The 16838-nt window shown below is 40.2% G+C and overlaps 1 protein-coding gene across 1 annotated transcript; it reads right to left on the bottom strand.

Annotated features, from left to right (window-relative positions):
- Nucleotides 1-1006: 1006 nt before the first annotated feature.
- LOC115045695 (protein FAM107B) lies at nt 1007-16380 on the bottom strand. Its single transcript, XM_029505486.1, has 5 exons — nt 16326-16380; nt 16044-16112; nt 9279-9381; nt 5023-5164; nt 1007-1126 (listed from the first exon to the last, which is right to left on the bottom strand). Exons 1-5 carry the CDS (start codon nt 16378-16380, stop codon nt 1007-1009), a joined length of 489 nt encoding a protein of 162 aa, XP_029361346.1.
- Nucleotides 16381-16838: the final 458 nt, after the last annotated feature.

The raw sequence follows: 16838 nt of genomic DNA, 5'->3' as shown, positions 1-16838 counted from the left end.
GCACAAAATCATCGGACAAAAGGCAAAGGTCAGGTTTAAAGATCAACATATATAGACAAGGGGAAGCACAGACTATGATCTGGCAAAGAACAAAGGCAACCTGGCAGATACAAATACTGATGGGTAACGAGCAAAGGAGCAACAGGCATGTGGCAGAATGAGTCAGCTGGTAGCAGTCGGTGGGTGTAGATGATGCAGCGGCAGGTAAAGCTGGAAAGGAATGATTGCAGGCTGAGCAGAGAGCGGTGTGCAGAGGCTGCAGGAGGGGTGGAAGCTCTAGCAGTCCATAACAGAATCTCCATGTCTATAGCAATATTATTGCTTCACTCTGATGTGGGGATGCAAAAACATTTTTTTTCTATAAGTAGGTAATCATAGTAGTATAATAGTTTTAGAAATAACATCTGTTATATTATATGCACAAATGATATGAAGCATCACAGAGTATCACAGAGGAAGAATAAGACTTTTACCTATCTTGAATATGAGATGAAATAACATCTTCCAAAAGAAGTTGATTAACCAACTATACACTGCTTAAAAAACCACTTAAATCACACATCAGATTGACAAACTATTCAAGCTGAACGTCTTTACAGATGCACGCCAACATCTTTTGAGAACAAATTGATATAATAATAACTTCAGGGGAAACCAGAATCATCTGATGGCTGGATTCACAGTCACACTAAAAATCAAAGTTAAATTTTTAAATCACAGGTTGATCATTACCTGCGTCAGAACAGTGCATGGCACTTGTGTGCTTTTATGCACTCCCAAAAACACATGGGCATGCTTCTGGTGTGAGTTTTACACTATTAATGTTTACAAATCAAAGGACACAAGGCACACACAACAAGGAAAAATTCTTATACTTGAATTACACAAAGCAGCAAGTATTTTTTTTCCATTTGTCTGTCCTTTTAAAACCAGCATTCAATCCATTTACACTAATTATCTTTCACCATAGACCATGATGTTCATGAGGTCAGAGTTCTCTCCTGTTTCACAGATGTGCAACTTTGTTCTGCATCACTGAGTGGATTTTTCTGAGGTTCTGCCGCACTCGAACAAACTCCATCAACTGTGCTTCCTGTTGCAGCCTCTCCTCTTGTTCCTTCTCCTTCTAACAAGAGAAAACGAGAGGCATTAGCATCACATGTACATGCAAAGATTAGAAAGTGGTTACTTCAGGTCAAAAACTTATGATTTTATGATGTACATATGTATATAGATTGTTAGAAATTCTGGGAATCACTTTATACTGATGTGGCATTTCATTATGACCCCTGCCTCATATTGCGTTGGCCCCCCTTTTGCTTCAAAAACAGCCCTGTTCCTTCAAGACATGGACTCCCCTAGACCCCTGAAGGTGTGCTATGGTATCTGATACCAAAATGTTTGCAGCAGATTCTTTAAGTCCTGTAAGTTTTGGGGTGGGGCCTCCATGGACTGGACTTGTTTGTTCAGCACAATCCCACAGATGGGATTTGGAGGCCAAGTCAACCCCTCAAACTTGTTGTGCTCCTCAAACCATTCCTGGATTGCTTTGTGGCACAGCACATTATCCTGCTGAAAGAGGCCACAGCCATTGGGAAATACCGTCTCCATGAAAGGTACATGGTCAGCACCAATGCTTAGGTGGGTGGTACATGTCAGAGTAACATCCACGTGGATGGGAGGACCCAAAGTTTCCCAGCAGAACATTGCCCAAAGCATCATACTGCCTCTGCTGGTTTGTCTTCTTCGCGCAGTGCATCCTGGTACCATCCTCATGTAAGTGACGCGCACACACCCAGCCCTCCATGCGATGTAAAAGAAAGCAGGATTTAGACCAAGCCATCTTCTTCTATTGCTCTGTGGTCCAGTTCTGATCAGGGGTCAGCATGGGCACCCTGACTGGTCTGTAGCTATGCAGCCTGAAAACAAACTGTGTGTGTGGCTGGATCATCACTGTTCTTTCCTTGGACCACTTTTGATAGATGATAGTTTTCACATCCTAGATAGACTCAATACTGAGTCTCAGGACTAAGGAGAGCTCAATTATACCACGATAAACTGTTCACCCCCAGTGGAAGCAAACCAAGCAAATGTTTACAGTTCAAAGGACAATAGATATATTTGCACATTTTCAACACACATTGACAACTATAAACACATAGGTATATATATTTAAAATACATAAATACATAATACCATGGATATAAAATACACAAAATAACAAGGCTGACAAAGAGCCATAACTCAGTTGAACCAGTGATCCCCTCAGCTCTAAGCAGTGATGATTTTATGGACTTTTTTACAGATAAAATTCTCACAATCAGAGACAGAATTTATCAGCTCTTGCCTACGTTAGATAAAAATCTCCTACTGAATACAGCAACTTCTGAATCAGCTGCGACGCCTCTTTTACATTTGGAATCATTTTCACCTCTGAATCTCTCAGAGCTAGCTTCTATAGTTTCATCATCCAGACCGTCAACCTGTCCATTAGACCCAGTACCAACTAGCCTCTTTAAAGAGATCTTTTATTTAATTGAGCCGTTCATTCTAGATTTGATTAATCTGACTTTATTTCTGGGTCATGTATCGCAGGCACTTAAGACCGCGGTCATTAAACCCCAGCTTAAAAAGCCTAATCTTGATCCAGATGTTTTGGCAAACTATAGACCCATATTCCATTTATTTCTAAAATCATTGAGAAAGCTGTAGCAAAACAACTACACGGCCATCTGGATGGGAACAGTTTGTTTGTCAGGATTTAGAGCCCATCATAGCGCAGAAACAGTGCTGGTTAAAGTCTCCAATGAGATTCTAATGGCTTCAGACAATGGATCAGCCTCCATACTTCTCCTTCTAGATCTCAGTGCTGCATTCGACACCATAGATCATAATATTTTACTACAGAGACATGAAATTGGAATTAAACAAACTGCACTAAGGTGGTTCAAATCCTACTTATCAGATAGACATCAGTTTGTTCATGTTAACAACAGCTCCTCCTCATGTACTGTCATGAGTCATGGAGTCCCGCAGGGTTCGGTACTTGGACCGATCCTCTTTACGCTTTATCTGCCTCCTCTAGGCAACATTATCAGGAAACACAGCATCAACTTCCTCTGCTATGCAGACGATACTCAGCTGTACCTATCAATGAAGCCAAATGAAGTCTCTCAGATAGTCAGACTGCAGGCATGTCTTGAAGACATAAAACTTTGGATGACTGGAAAAGTTTTTACTTCTCAACTCTGACAAAACAGAAGTTATTTAATGTTATTTAAAGTTATCTAATCATGTCATCAGTCTGGACGGCATCACTTTGGCTTCCAGCTCCACTTTAAGAAACCTTGGAGTAATTTTTGACCAGGACATGTCCTTTGTCCCTCACATTAACAAGTTAGTCGGGCAGCTTTCTTCCACCTGAGAAACATTAGGAAAATCAGAAACATCCTTTCTCGGGATGATGCAGAAAAACTAGTCCATGCATTTGTAACTTCTAGGCTGGACTACTGTAACTCATTACTATCTGGATGTCCAAACAAATCTCTAAAAGGCCTTCAGTTAATTCAGAACGCTGCTGCACGAATATTAACAGGAACGAGGAAAAGAGATCATATCTCTCTTGTGTTAGCTGCTCTTCATTGGCTGCCAGTAAAATATAGAGTAGAATTCAAAATCCTTCTTTTAACATATAAAGTTCTTAATGGCCAAGCTCCATCATATCTCAGAGAGCTCATAGTTCCTTACTGTCCTAGCAGGCCACTCTGCTCTCTAGATGGAGGTTTACTTGTGGTTCCTAGAGTCTCCAAGAGTAAATCTGGAGGCAGATCGTTCAGTTATCAGGCTCCTCTTCTATGGAACCAACTTCCAGTACTGGTCCGGGGGGCAGACTCTTTAGTAATTTTCAAGACCAGGCTTAAAACTTTCCTGTATGACAGAGCTTATAGTTAAAAAGTTAAAGTCTACTACTCTACTCTTTAGCAATGCTGCTGTAGGCCTATGCTGCTGGGGGAAGGACTGAGCTTCTCTCTCTCCCTCTCTCCACCTCTCCCTCCCTCTCGCTCGCTCTCCTTTCCTCCCCCCTTGCATGCGCTGATAAGAACCATCCTTCTTAAAAAACACAGTTTCACCCAGTTCTAAGCATTTATACTGCATTTACTAACCATGTTCTGCCAAAGTCTCTGTCTCTCCCAGTTCCTCTCCTCTCTCTCCCTGTCCTCATCCTGCAGGTGGTGACTCATCGCCATCCCATGTTCCTGCAACACCTGCTGGTCCCATAGTTCATGAATTCTGTACTACAGCTCAACTCCATGAACTTCATGCAGCAACATGTTCCTGCCTACACCCCCCTCCCCTCCAATGCCTGTCTCACTCTCTCTCTCCCTCTCTCTCTCTCTCTCTCTCTCTCCCACTCTCAACCCAATCGGTCGAGGCAGATGGCCGCCCCCCTGAGCCTGGTTCTGCTCAAGGTTTCTGCCTCTTAAAGGAAGTTTTTCCTTGCCACCGTTGCCAAGTGCTTGCTCATCGGGGGATCTGTTGGGTCTCTTTAAATAAATTTATAAAGAGTTTGGTGTAGACCTGCTTTAATATGTAAAGTGCCTCGATGTAACTTTGTTATGATTTGGCGTTATAGAAATAAATCTGATTTGATTTGATTTGATTTGAAGTCTGTTATCGGCATGTTATCCTTCTGTTGTGCAATATCAATATTACAGTTCAGTATGTTTCAAGGTTATTCAAGGTTATTATACTTGTAACTTGTTTATAGTGTCTCTATTTGTCTTTTATATGTGGTTACATCTCTATATCTTGCTGCTGTGACATGAATTTTCATGTTGGAGGGACTTCAGCTTAACTTAAGTAAATGATGGAGTTTTTCCGCAGCCTGACAATGCCAAAGTAAAAAGGTGCTAAGCCGGGATGATTATGTGTTCAGCAATTTTGTCACATGTCTAGTTACATTTCATTTACAGCTTCCTCGTGACTTCTGGTTTGGCCATGGTTTCTAACAGAAATGATTACCTCAAGTTGTTTCTGTTGACGTCTAAGCAGCACATCCTCGAGAGGACTCCTGCTCTCTCCATCTTCTTTGTGGTCACTCTGCACCCGCTTCCTCCTCTCCAGCACCTGTTGAAGTTCTGATCTGCTGTTCAGCACCAGACCCCTAAGCCCAAAAAAGAAGCAGCAGCTGGAGTTAGATATGGTGGAAGAGTCGAAGTTTATAGATAGTATGAGAGTTTAAATGTTAGAGAGCTTTTTTTTACTCACTTAAAGATACAGCACATGTACTGTAACTGAAACCAAAAAATAAAATAAAATTTCATTCTACACCTTACTATGACCTTCCAATGCTAGGTATTCAAGACGATGGTTTCACATGTCTGGTGCTGTGTTCACGTTTTATTGAAATGTGAACAACTCTGTGGCTTTGTTGCCAACCAGTCATAACTGAATATGTGCTTCAACAGCTGTATATTCACTATATGGCAGTGTGCTAATTAAAATGGTGATGTCTCCAGTGGAAAAAACCAGATGAGAATATGCAGTCTCATTTATATGATTTATGGAAGACGCTTGTGTTTTATTGAATATTTTACTTGATATTTCCTACAGTGAATAAGTATGTCAGGAAAAAGATGTCTTAATGTTTATCAAAAGTGATCTGAGCCAAAAAAAGAACAAACAAACAAAAAAAAAAAAAAAAAAAACAACAACATGTCCTAATATGGAAGGAAAGCACACAGATTTTCTAGTGCTTAGTCTGACATTAGTAACATGAAAGAATCCAGGTAGGGGGATGTTTGATATGCTGTAGCCTGAGATTTTTTTCAGTTTTGTACTCAAACTTCACTTCTCCAGTAGTTTTTATTTTTTTCACTCTACTACAAATCATTTGGGAAGAACAAAATATAAAACCACAGCCTTCATGGCACAGCATGCTGCTGCAATTCTTCCCATTCTTCCTACATGTAACACATTTGAACAAACATCAAATAAAATTTGAGTTATTTTATCTCTCTGCCAGTCAATCAGCTATTTAGTCTTTCTCTCAGATATTTAATTGTTATGAGATATTGTTATTAATTATTATTAAGTACTAATATTCTTAATGTTGATAATCACCTGTCTTACTACTTCCATTCTTATCTAAGTCTATTAAAAGAATGGTCTCAAACTGATTAAAATTCATTTGGTTTCAAGTTTGGCCACTCCACTGAGACAGTCTTATTGTCTATTACATAAGTCTTAGGGGCAGTCCTTAGTTCCAATCTTGTTGAACCTCTCAGCTGCATTTGAATTGGTGAACCAACACATGTGGCTGCCTGGGGATCTTAGGCAATGTGCAATAATGGTTTGAATCTTATCTCCCAGAGTGCTCATCCATTGTGTCTGTTGGAATATCTGATTTTATGCTTCTTACATGCTTTTATACTCTTTGATGATTATATTGTTTTAACTTGACAAAATGCTTATGATGAAGTAAAGAGTGACATTTACATGAATACAGAAAGTAACAACTGCACAATGTAATGAGGATAGAATGGACAGACATGAATGAAAAACATCTTTTATAAAATATCCATATACAGTATATGATGCAACCCTGACCTTCTACTAATTGCTGACTGAATGCAGAAGATACAGTGGGGTTGTAGTTTGTCTGTTCTTCTTTTTGCACAGAAACCAGGGACCATCAACAGCTGCTAGGGGCTGATTGCGAGAATCGAGTCAGATAACACGCGGAGGAAGTGTGCAATCCAAAGAGGACTACACCCACATACCTCATTTCCTTTGTGTAACCATAACAACCATAACAAGCCAGGGAAAGATAGAGTATCAGACTTCGTGAACTGATGCTGGAGTTGTATGCTGGTCAGGGAAACATAGTCTGGACCAGAGCTCTGTAAACGATCTCTTTTTCTATAGTATATTTTGCTGTTAGATGTGATAATAAAATATATGAAACTGATTTGGACGTCTCCTGCATCCTTCAAATGAGTACACAAGTTTACTTTTGGAACTCAACATGTCACAGCAAGGGCAAATGTCCTTCTCCTATTCCCCTCTCAGAGAAGTGCCATATAAATTGGTACAAGGACCTTACTTTTTGCCATATGCACCTCCTCCTTGGGTCATATTATCTGTTTGCATGGTTTGTAATATCACCCTTATGCTGACAACGTCCATCTGGACCTGCCATTCCAACTAGACCCATCCCACAGTCTCTGCATGGATCCTGGATTGCACCTTGAACCAAACGTCCCCTCAAAAGAGTCTCATCACAATATCAAAACCAAAGTTTCCTCATCATCTCGTACCAGAGGCAGGGTCGTGTTCGATGACCAGCTCTCCCTCTCTGATCTGGCCTCTGCCGTTCTGCTTTGCACTAAACAATGTGAGAAAAATCAGGCCTTACATGGCTCAGTAAGAAACGCTCCTCATCCACATCTTGGATCGCCTGCCTCTACTACTGCACTCCCCTAATTGGCCTTTTTGTTGCACTGTGAAAACTTAAGATGGTCCAGAATAAGGCTATTGGTGTTGTCATTGATCGTTGATCATGGCATACAGTAGATTTGTTGAAACTCCACCTCCACAAACACACAGACTACACCATGAAATAAATAAATCTATCTTATGAGTAAATGACTTTGAAAAACCTGATTGCTGCATTCTTTAAATCACTGCAAAAGGAAGTTCCTGATTATTAACCTGAGACGTATCTAAACACACCAGCTCCTTGGATGACAGTCATTACAAATAAGTGCACATCAAGGCAACCTTGGAAGATACTATAAGATAAGGTTTTTTGGGGACTCAACTTTGACAGCTGGGGTAACCAGAAACTGTGGGTTTATAAACACCCTCAATGCAACTCAATGCAAGTCATTTTTGCTCTTCCTGACGCAACACTCCCATTTATCTGGGCTAGTGACTGGCACAAGAGTACCACTAGTAGACCCCTTGTTAGGGAATTGAACCCCAGTCATCTGCATACCAAGCGGATATACTCACCACTAGGTTGTGAACGATAAACCGATACGACCGGATATTCTGTTAGTGAGAGATACGGTTGCGCTGGTAGCAGCCATATCTCCCCATACAAATCAGCCATGAATTTATAGATGGTTCAATTGTAGAGTCATGGATCGGGTATCGCGAGACTAGCAATCGGGCTTTATAGTTTGCGTCTCTAAAACAAGGCAGTGGTGGCTGCCTACGAAACGACTATACTACGTAGCTGGTATTACCATGACAGAAAACAGGCAACAACGGTAATGTTAATGGATGTAAATGTGCTCGTTTTCAGACAGAAATACTGTAAGAATGTCACTTTTATATAATTGGCTTCTTTATTTTCTAATGTAAGATTAATGTCTACATCAACAAATGTTAACAGTAGAATCGAATCGCAATCGTTCTTACACTGTATCGAATTGTATTGAATCGGCTACCACAGAGATGTGCAACCCTACTCACCACTATATTAATGAGGCAACTGATTTTAAGATAATATAAGAGCAAATGCACTGGATACTCTGCATGAATGATAAAATGGGGCCACTCATTGATAAATAAATAAACCAGCGTTTGATGTGCTTCGGCAATATAGATTATTCACTTAAATTTGGTAAAATCTGGATATCTGGCATGACAATGAAACAATAAAAGATTAACAAAACATTTCATTGTGCAGCTAATGGTTACATGAGACATGATGCTTTATGATACCAGGACTCTAATTACTCAGTGCAGATTTTGTTTTTAGTAATTTTAGCATCATCATGGACTCATAATGTTAAAGTAGATAAAGTTAATATTTTTAACTTGGTGAAAAGTCATTATGGAATGAAAATTGCAAACAGATGCTACAAAAAGATCCATTGCTTTCACTGGTACCACAGAGTTTGCTATCAGGTCAAGCCAGTGGTTGAGCCAGGTCTGTCCTCCTGTTAGCATATCACTTTACATTGCTTCAGGTTGCTGTGGCCTAAAGGACTGCAGCCTGAAGAGAAGGTGTATCATTGCAGCTTTGTGAAAGAAAGAGACTCTCATGTATTCTTAATGAGACCTGCTTTACAGAGAAATGAGAGGCATTTGCTGCATTTTAACAATAGACACAAAAGAAAAAAATACCTTCTTTACATGCATTACTCAGGCTTTTTAATGGCACTTTTCAATTTATGAAAAAAATGTTTCTCTTTCATAGTGAAACCATATGAGATGAAAATTTTGGAAAGGATGACAATGTTTTGCTCCACCTGTATGGTACCCACCTCTTGTGGGCCAATAGCAGTTCCTTATGAAGCTCATTGTGAGTCCTTAAAGACCTGATGGGATTTGAATGACCTAAACAGGCTTCAGCATTGACTCCATTATCTGTGAGAAATCATATCAAAAACATATCCAAAACATCACAAAGGCACTGAATACTTTATGGAATGAGCTTCAGTGGCATTTTAAACATAATTGAGTCCTGCACTTACTCAACTTACTAAATTTGATCATTAGGGAGCGCTTATTACATTTTTATGTACATCTGTGAATAATCTGAATTGTAACGTATTTAGCAAAACTAACGATTTCATTTGATATATTTATTTTATTTTGATGTTTCCCTCTTCTGCTCTGCGACCTAACCTTGTGCTAATTTAGGAAGTGAGTAATCAAAAAAGAGAAAACAAATTTCTACTTTCTAATTCTGTTTTCATTCACTCATCTACGACTTTTCTGTTTCTGAGTCATGGGGGCAACATAGGCCAACATACAGAGACAGACAAAGACAAACAACCACTTCAGGAAACCAGAGTACCCGGAAGAAACCCACACAGGCATGGAGAGAATATACAACATCCACACAGAAAGGTCCCAGCCCCAGGAATTGTACCCACGACCTTCTTGTTATGGGCAACAGCATTAACCACTATGTCACCCTGCTGCCGTTTAATTCTGTGTGCATTCTTTAATTCTGTTCTGCAATATCCTGAGGGTGAGCTGCCACAATGCTGTGACTCAAAAGAGTCCACATCATGCATTTTCTCATTATGTAAAAAAAATCCACAAGTTTTACATTGATAGGGTAAACATGTTTAATAGGAACATGTATATAGCTTCTTATTTACTATCCAATCAACCAATCATGAATCAGCAGTCTAGGGTGTAAACAACTGCAGATGCATGTCAGGCGCTGCAGTTCATCTTGTGTCATGTGATCTCAGTGAAGTTGATGAGATGACTGTTGGTGTTAGGCTGGCTCGAGTGTTTCATTAAGTGCAAATCTCTGAGGCATTTGGGTCATGCTACAACAGCAGAAGACCACATTAGCTTTGCCTCCATTCACCAACAGTTGACACAGATCCACTGGACATATGAAGACTGATGAAACAGTCTGGTCTGATGAATGTGGGTTTCTGCAGAGTTAGTAGATTTTACTCTGATCATGTTTAAATAAACTAGTTAATGGTTACTTGCTGCAGGAGAATCCTCCATGATGCAAAGCAGAGGTTGTCTCAATCTGGTTTCATCAGCATGAATGAGTTTATTTCAGTCTCCTAGAGCTTGGTAGCATGAGTTTGATGCAGTCATGTCAACAGAGGAAAGTTTCAACATCTGTTGGATCCATGGCTTGGAGAGCCAATGTTAGAATAGTGTTCCTAATAAAGCGCTCACTCAGTCTTTTCTTACATCTTAAGGGTCAGAGACAATAAAGTGTGGCACAAAAAAGTGTGGCACAAAAGAGATATATATATATATATATATATATATATATATACAGGGAATTTGAAGCAGAGCCATTCAATGAACAGATTATGCCAATCTTCTGACCATGCTCATGAATATGAAACAACCACCTTCCTCGCTGAATGAGTTAGGTAATGATATGACAAGCAAGATTGATGTGTAATGACTTACCCAAAACAAAAACAAAACCAAAACATTAAATAAGACATATATATTCATCACATCATGATCAGCCTGTGCCCCCAACTATTAGATATCAACCTTTAAATTGGTCTTTCATAGTCAGAAACAGCACCACTTTCATATAACATTCAGCTAACACCGTAGAATCAAAACGTTAAGAAGACTGTTAACCTACCTGAGTTGTCTTGGTCTGTCATGATGCTGCTGGCAGAGAACTTTAGCCCTTGTGTGGAACCACAACAGGGTGATAATGCAGGGAGTAATGTTACCTGAGATCCTTTTCTGTGCCTGTGGTCAGTCCACAGGGTGACATTGCACTTCTACACTAACAAAATAGCTTTACCCTATTTGTATGTCATATACAACATTAATGATGTTAAAACACCCTCTTGTCTGCAGTACAGACAGCAGTCAGGTATAAAAATCATATTAAGAATAAGTCCATTCTATTTAATCAAATTTAGTCTACAAGTAAATGCACAGCACATATACAACATGTCTGTACATGTTTATATGAACATATGTTGTCACCATTATCCCATTTTTTCTGTTCCTGATTTAAGAAAAGGATACTGTAATTATGTTGTCTGTTCCACCTCAGGTCAAGGCTCCAACAGAGGGCTTGTTGATGGATTTAAAACACATATTTACTCAGAAATGTTAAAAACCTGTCAATGAAGATCCGCTTATAATGGAGTTGACTATTAGGTAGAAAACATCAAAAGAGACATATCAAGCAGTCTGGTGGACATCTCAGTCTCATCCTGACCAATATGTATGAAAAGAGCTGATTACTCAGTTTGGAGATAGACATGCTAATAAAGAAATCATGTAGAAATAGCAAATATCTTGATGCTGATGATCTTTACTCTACCATTCTTTATACATAATGCCATCTTACTGTAATACTGTATCACAAGCTATAATTTGTAGTTTTAGGGAGAAGGATATGTGTGACTGTCTCATATCATATAAAAAGGTTATCCAACTGCAAGTGACAGCATCCTTATACCGAATAACCAAACACTCTGTACCATACATATACTGTATTAAGGACACTATTTTTCAGTCTATAGTCTATAGAAATATAAAGTTCTCTGCTATTGTTGTCAGGCAGGGTCATGTCTCCACCTAGTGGAGAACACATTACATTGTTTGCTGCAGCATGCTTGTCCTATAATAGGCTATACCCATGGGGGGACACCTACTTGAAGCAGCACATAAGGCATTTAAACAAAAAAGTCTAACTTTAGGCTAACAAGCAGAGCTGGAGGATTGATGCCCAGGCATTTTTTTTACTCTACAACTAGTGTAAGGTTTAAAATTAAGTTAATTCATATATTTAGTTTTGTTATTTATAGGCTATTATTCACACATTTATGTTTACATATTAACATATTATAAAAATATTTACTACAGCAAGTGTAAAAATTGTGAATACAGTTAGTCTAATCTGCCCTGCTGATTCTATCTAACTTTAACCTCAGTCAAAGTCCACATAGCATTTGATTAAGACAGGTGAGGCATGACTAGAAGATGGGGAACCAGAAAGCTGTCAACTGTTTTTAGCCAACAGTAAGGTTCTGTCTGGAAAAGATATCCGTCTCCATCATGCTGCTTATTCCTATTTTGAGTGATCCGTCCACACACCTCAAACCGTCACGTTAGACTAGTTTTTGAACTGCCATTGAGATTATACAAACCACAAACCTGCAGGCCTGAATGATTGATGGCTTATAGCTAATATATTAAACAATTTCTGTTTATTGGTGGGTTTACAGGAATCCATGAAGGACTGAAGGAGGGTGTGTTTGAAGTGTTTAAGCCAGCAGTGTTGCTGAACTTGCACTGCTGCAATTGCAATGCTAGCTTAATTTGAGAATAAACATGACCACAACAGGGTGGGAACACACTTCCCTCCAAGCTCCTCATGTACTGGCACAGTGGAGGAGCTTAGGTCTTGTTGCTGATGGAGAAGACACTTCCTTTGTGTGTCCAGCCTCTGGACAGGTGTCTCCATTCCCCAGCAAATTGCAACACTCACTAAAAGGTTTCCAAAGGTGCTGCATGCACACACACACACACACACACACACACACACACACACACACACACACAGGTCCTTGTACCTCTCCATCCGGCTGTCAGCTGTACCCGCCTCACTGAGAAGATCACAGTGCTTTACCAGATCTGTGAAGCTGAGTTGTTTATGGACATCATCACCTTTGCCCCTCCACGAAATGGCTTTTCCTGTAGTCTGCCTGGGGCCTGTTGTCTCCGGAGACTCTGATGACTCCAGTGTTAACATATCACGTGACCGAGACAAGAGTGAGTCATATACAGATGTAACGGAGAGAGTCTGGTCATTTTTCTGAATAAAACATAGTTCAGATTCAGATAATAAATAAAATATAAATAATGTTATTCTTTCTGTGCGGCCTGGTTCAAAAGACCCACGGACCAGTACTGGTCTCCGGCCTGGGGGTTGGGGACTGCTGCTTTACATGAATGATGCAGCATTGATGCATCTCCGTGGGTCTTTCCCATCATTGTCACCCAGAGGTGGAGGAAAGCCTCTTATGCATGATGACCTAAGAGAGCCGAACAAATCAGTTGTCAGTGACTGCTACCCCTTGCCACACGTGGACAAACTGCTAACCAACTTGCGGGTGGGCTACTATCTTTTCTACCATTGACCTTGTGTCTGCATATCACCAAATGTTGCTCCACCCAGATAGCCGTGATATTACAGTATTTATCTCTCAGCCTTTTCCGCTTCTGTGTCGTGTTCCATTTGGCCTTGCTTCAGCTCTGTCAGCATTCCAGTAAATGATGTCTACCATACTGTCTGGCCTCCCAGGAGTGCAGGCCTACCTTGATGATATACTTTATGGTACTACCCAACAGGATCACGATGCCAATCTACAGAGGGTGCTGCATGGCTTGAATGAGACAGGACTCAAGTTGAACAAGCGTAAATGTAAATTCAATCAGGTATCTTCTGAGGACACACACTTTTCTAGGACACACCATATCCAAAGATGGACTTCATCCTGACAAAGACTGAGTCAGTGCAGTGGCTCATGCACCTGCCCTGACCCGCCTCCCTGAGATCCTTTCTGGGTCTTGCATCGTGGTACAGTAAGTTCATTTATAACTTTGCTGCCACTGTCAAAGACTCTACTGATCTTATGTTCATCTGGACTACTGAGGCTTAGTCCAGTTTTGCTGATACTGGAGAGCCATGCTCTGGCACTATATGACCTTAACTGCCTACTGAAGTGACCACTGACACATCTGACCACAGGCTGGGGGCTGTACTCACTCAGCTCCACCAGACAACACAGAGAGAACTGTTGCCTTTGCTTCCACGACTGTTGCTACCCTGCTGAACAGTACTCTACTATTGAATGTGAAGCTCTTGCATGTGTTTGGGTGGTGGAGAAGCGGAGAACCTACCTGTAGGGATGCCACTTCATGCTTCATACTGACCAAGAAGCACTTAACATCTCTCCTTACACCCATAGGGACTGTTTGCGCTGGACTAAGAATTGCCAGAGGGTCACCTAGACTGCTTTGCTTTATGTATGATGTCATTTACCATCCAGGCAAACTGAATGTGACAGCTGACTGTCTTTCCAGGCTTCCTCTTCCCACTTCAGGAGATTCTTCTGAGATACCAGATATGGTTGCTTCTGTCATCCAGAAATCTTTGCAGAAATCTTTTCTTCCACCTGAGAAACATTAGGAAAATCAGAAACATCCTCTCTCAGGATGATGCAGAAATACTAGTGCATGCATTTGTGACTTCTAGGCTGTAACTGTAACTCTGTAACTATCTGGATGTCCAAACAAATCCCTGAAAGGCTTTCAGTTGATTCAGAACGCTGCTGCACGAATATTCACAGGATAGATAGAATTTAAAATCCTTCCGTTAACATATAAAGCTCTTAATGGCCAAGGTCCATCATATCTCAGAGAGCTCATAGTTACTTACTGTCCTAGTAGGCCACTCCACTCTCTAGATGGAGGTTAGGAACTTGTGGTTCCTAGAGTCTCCAAGAGTATATCTGGTGGCAGATCTTTCAGTTATCAGGCTCCTCTTCTATGGCGCTATAAAAATAAATTTGATTTGATTTGATTTGAGAAAGCAAACACCTGTTTGGCTGATGAATCTGTCAATCAGAAACATGCATTTTGGTTGACAGCTTTATCAGCCAATGGGGACGTTGGTTGACCTGCGATGTCAGGTCAGTCTCAAAAGTCAACATACAGATTTTGTAAATGCACATTCAGTAATTCATATGCGCCGTGAATTGATATTGCAAGTGTGTCTCAAAATTACATCTGTGAAGCCGGAAATACAACTACGACAAAAAGCATGCACTTTTATGAGACTGTTCTGATGCCATAGGAACTGCCAGCTGCCTTAATTTATTTCTGGTTTTTGGTTTTTCCTGTCAGAACAAAAGAAGTGTACAAAGTGTCAATTTGAAGTGAGTGAAGAGTGCAGCACACTCTAAAGCAGCATCCTCCTCGGTGCCATGTCTAAAGATTCTGATGACCTCACTATGATTTATCTGGATGTCGTTCTCTGTGGCAAGCAGGAGAAGGTCAGAGAGCCGTTCTTCTCCACACTTAGTTTTTTTATGGCAAATCTGCTTCCCTGGGCTGCCTGCTGTAGCTCCTTTTCTCGGCATTATGCTGCAATTGCTAAATAAAAAGAGACCAACAGGTTTATGTATGAATAAGACTGCTTGGTTACATTACAACAAGGCACAAGGCTACGCTTTCTAATTGGGAATTGTCAGTTTGTCATTTCAATAAAATTACTGCAAGTGTTAATTATGTAGTCTAATGTAAACATACACAAGATAGATAGATAGAGATAGATTCAAATGCTTTACCAATGACAAACTCCCAATATTACTGGTGGTCATCTATTATTGATTTGGGCTAGCGTCCTGCTTGTTGAGGTGAGCAGTCGGCTAATTTATGCTCAGCTGTGTGGCGAGACAGGCTACTTCACCACAGAGACAAATACATGCAAGTTATAGCTCGGCAACTGAAGTTTAGGGGTCAAACAATGCACTTGAATCGATTTACTTTTGTGTTACCTGACTGGTGGGGCAGGAACGCACCTCTGTGTCCACTCTGCGCATTCACGTTGACAAAGTAAGAGGGGTCTGCGGAGGGGTATTAATTGGGGCATTATTATCACACGCTTTTAATCGTTGAGCATTTATAGATTATGTCAGCATGTGCCATATGCACTTCATAAAAAAAAACAAAAAAAACAAAACATTTTTGTCTGCTCTTCCGGGCCACCCAGAAAGAAAGAATCACGTTACTGTAATGTATTTAATGAATCGTTGCAAAATAAATGTAATATAACCTACCACGATCTGTGTTTTCCTGCATTCCCTCATGCTTGGCTTTGCCGTGCCTCAGCATTGAAGATGCATTATACAATTCCTGGCAACACAGCAACCACTGGACCTGTGTAAACAATAACCAAACAAATTATTAGATAAGTAACATATTGCATGGCTTATTGCATTAATTCAAAAACATTTTCCTTGTTTTTATTAGATAATTATCTCAAAACAGGAAAAAATGTTAAATGAAGAAAAATTATCATGTTTCAGAAACACGGCGGAAACGGAAAAGCAATAGAAGATGGATGGTAACCACCATCTATTTCCTACACCAGGAACTCATTTGTTTACGCAACTCAACTCATTCAGGATCCCACTTAAATGACACCTGATTCATAACCAACACTGGTTTGTTTGTGGAACAACTACTTTCAGTGTCTAATTCACATTTTTAGCTATGATCTCAAGACCCTCTAACCCATTTTAAACACACAAACCTGTTTCTTCTTTTGAAATGGTCTGTGGAACAGCAGG

This window comes from Echeneis naucrates, chromosome 7 (assembly GCF_900963305.1).
Source record: "Echeneis naucrates chromosome 7, fEcheNa1.1, whole genome shotgun sequence".
Lineage (NCBI taxonomy): Eukaryota > Metazoa > Chordata > Actinopteri > Carangiformes > Echeneidae > Echeneis > Echeneis naucrates.
Note: the sequence above shows the minus strand (reverse complement) of the source record. Positions and strands in the feature narration are given on the sequence as shown.

Bases quoted from the DNA above. Each gene is read 5' to 3' on its own strand.
- LOC115045695 (XM_029505486.1), bottom strand. From the start codon at position 16,380: ATGCTGAGGCACGGCAAAGCCAAGCATGAGGGAATGCAGGAAAACACA. The intron at 9,382-16,043 runs GTAACACAAAAG...GATTTCTCACAG, and splicing joins GTTCCTGCCCCACCAGTCAG to ATAATGGAGTCAATGCTGAA. The intron at 1,127-5,022 runs GTAATCATTTCT...TTCTCTTGTTAG, and splicing joins GTCAACAGAAACAACTTGAG to AAGGAGAAGGAACAAGAGGA.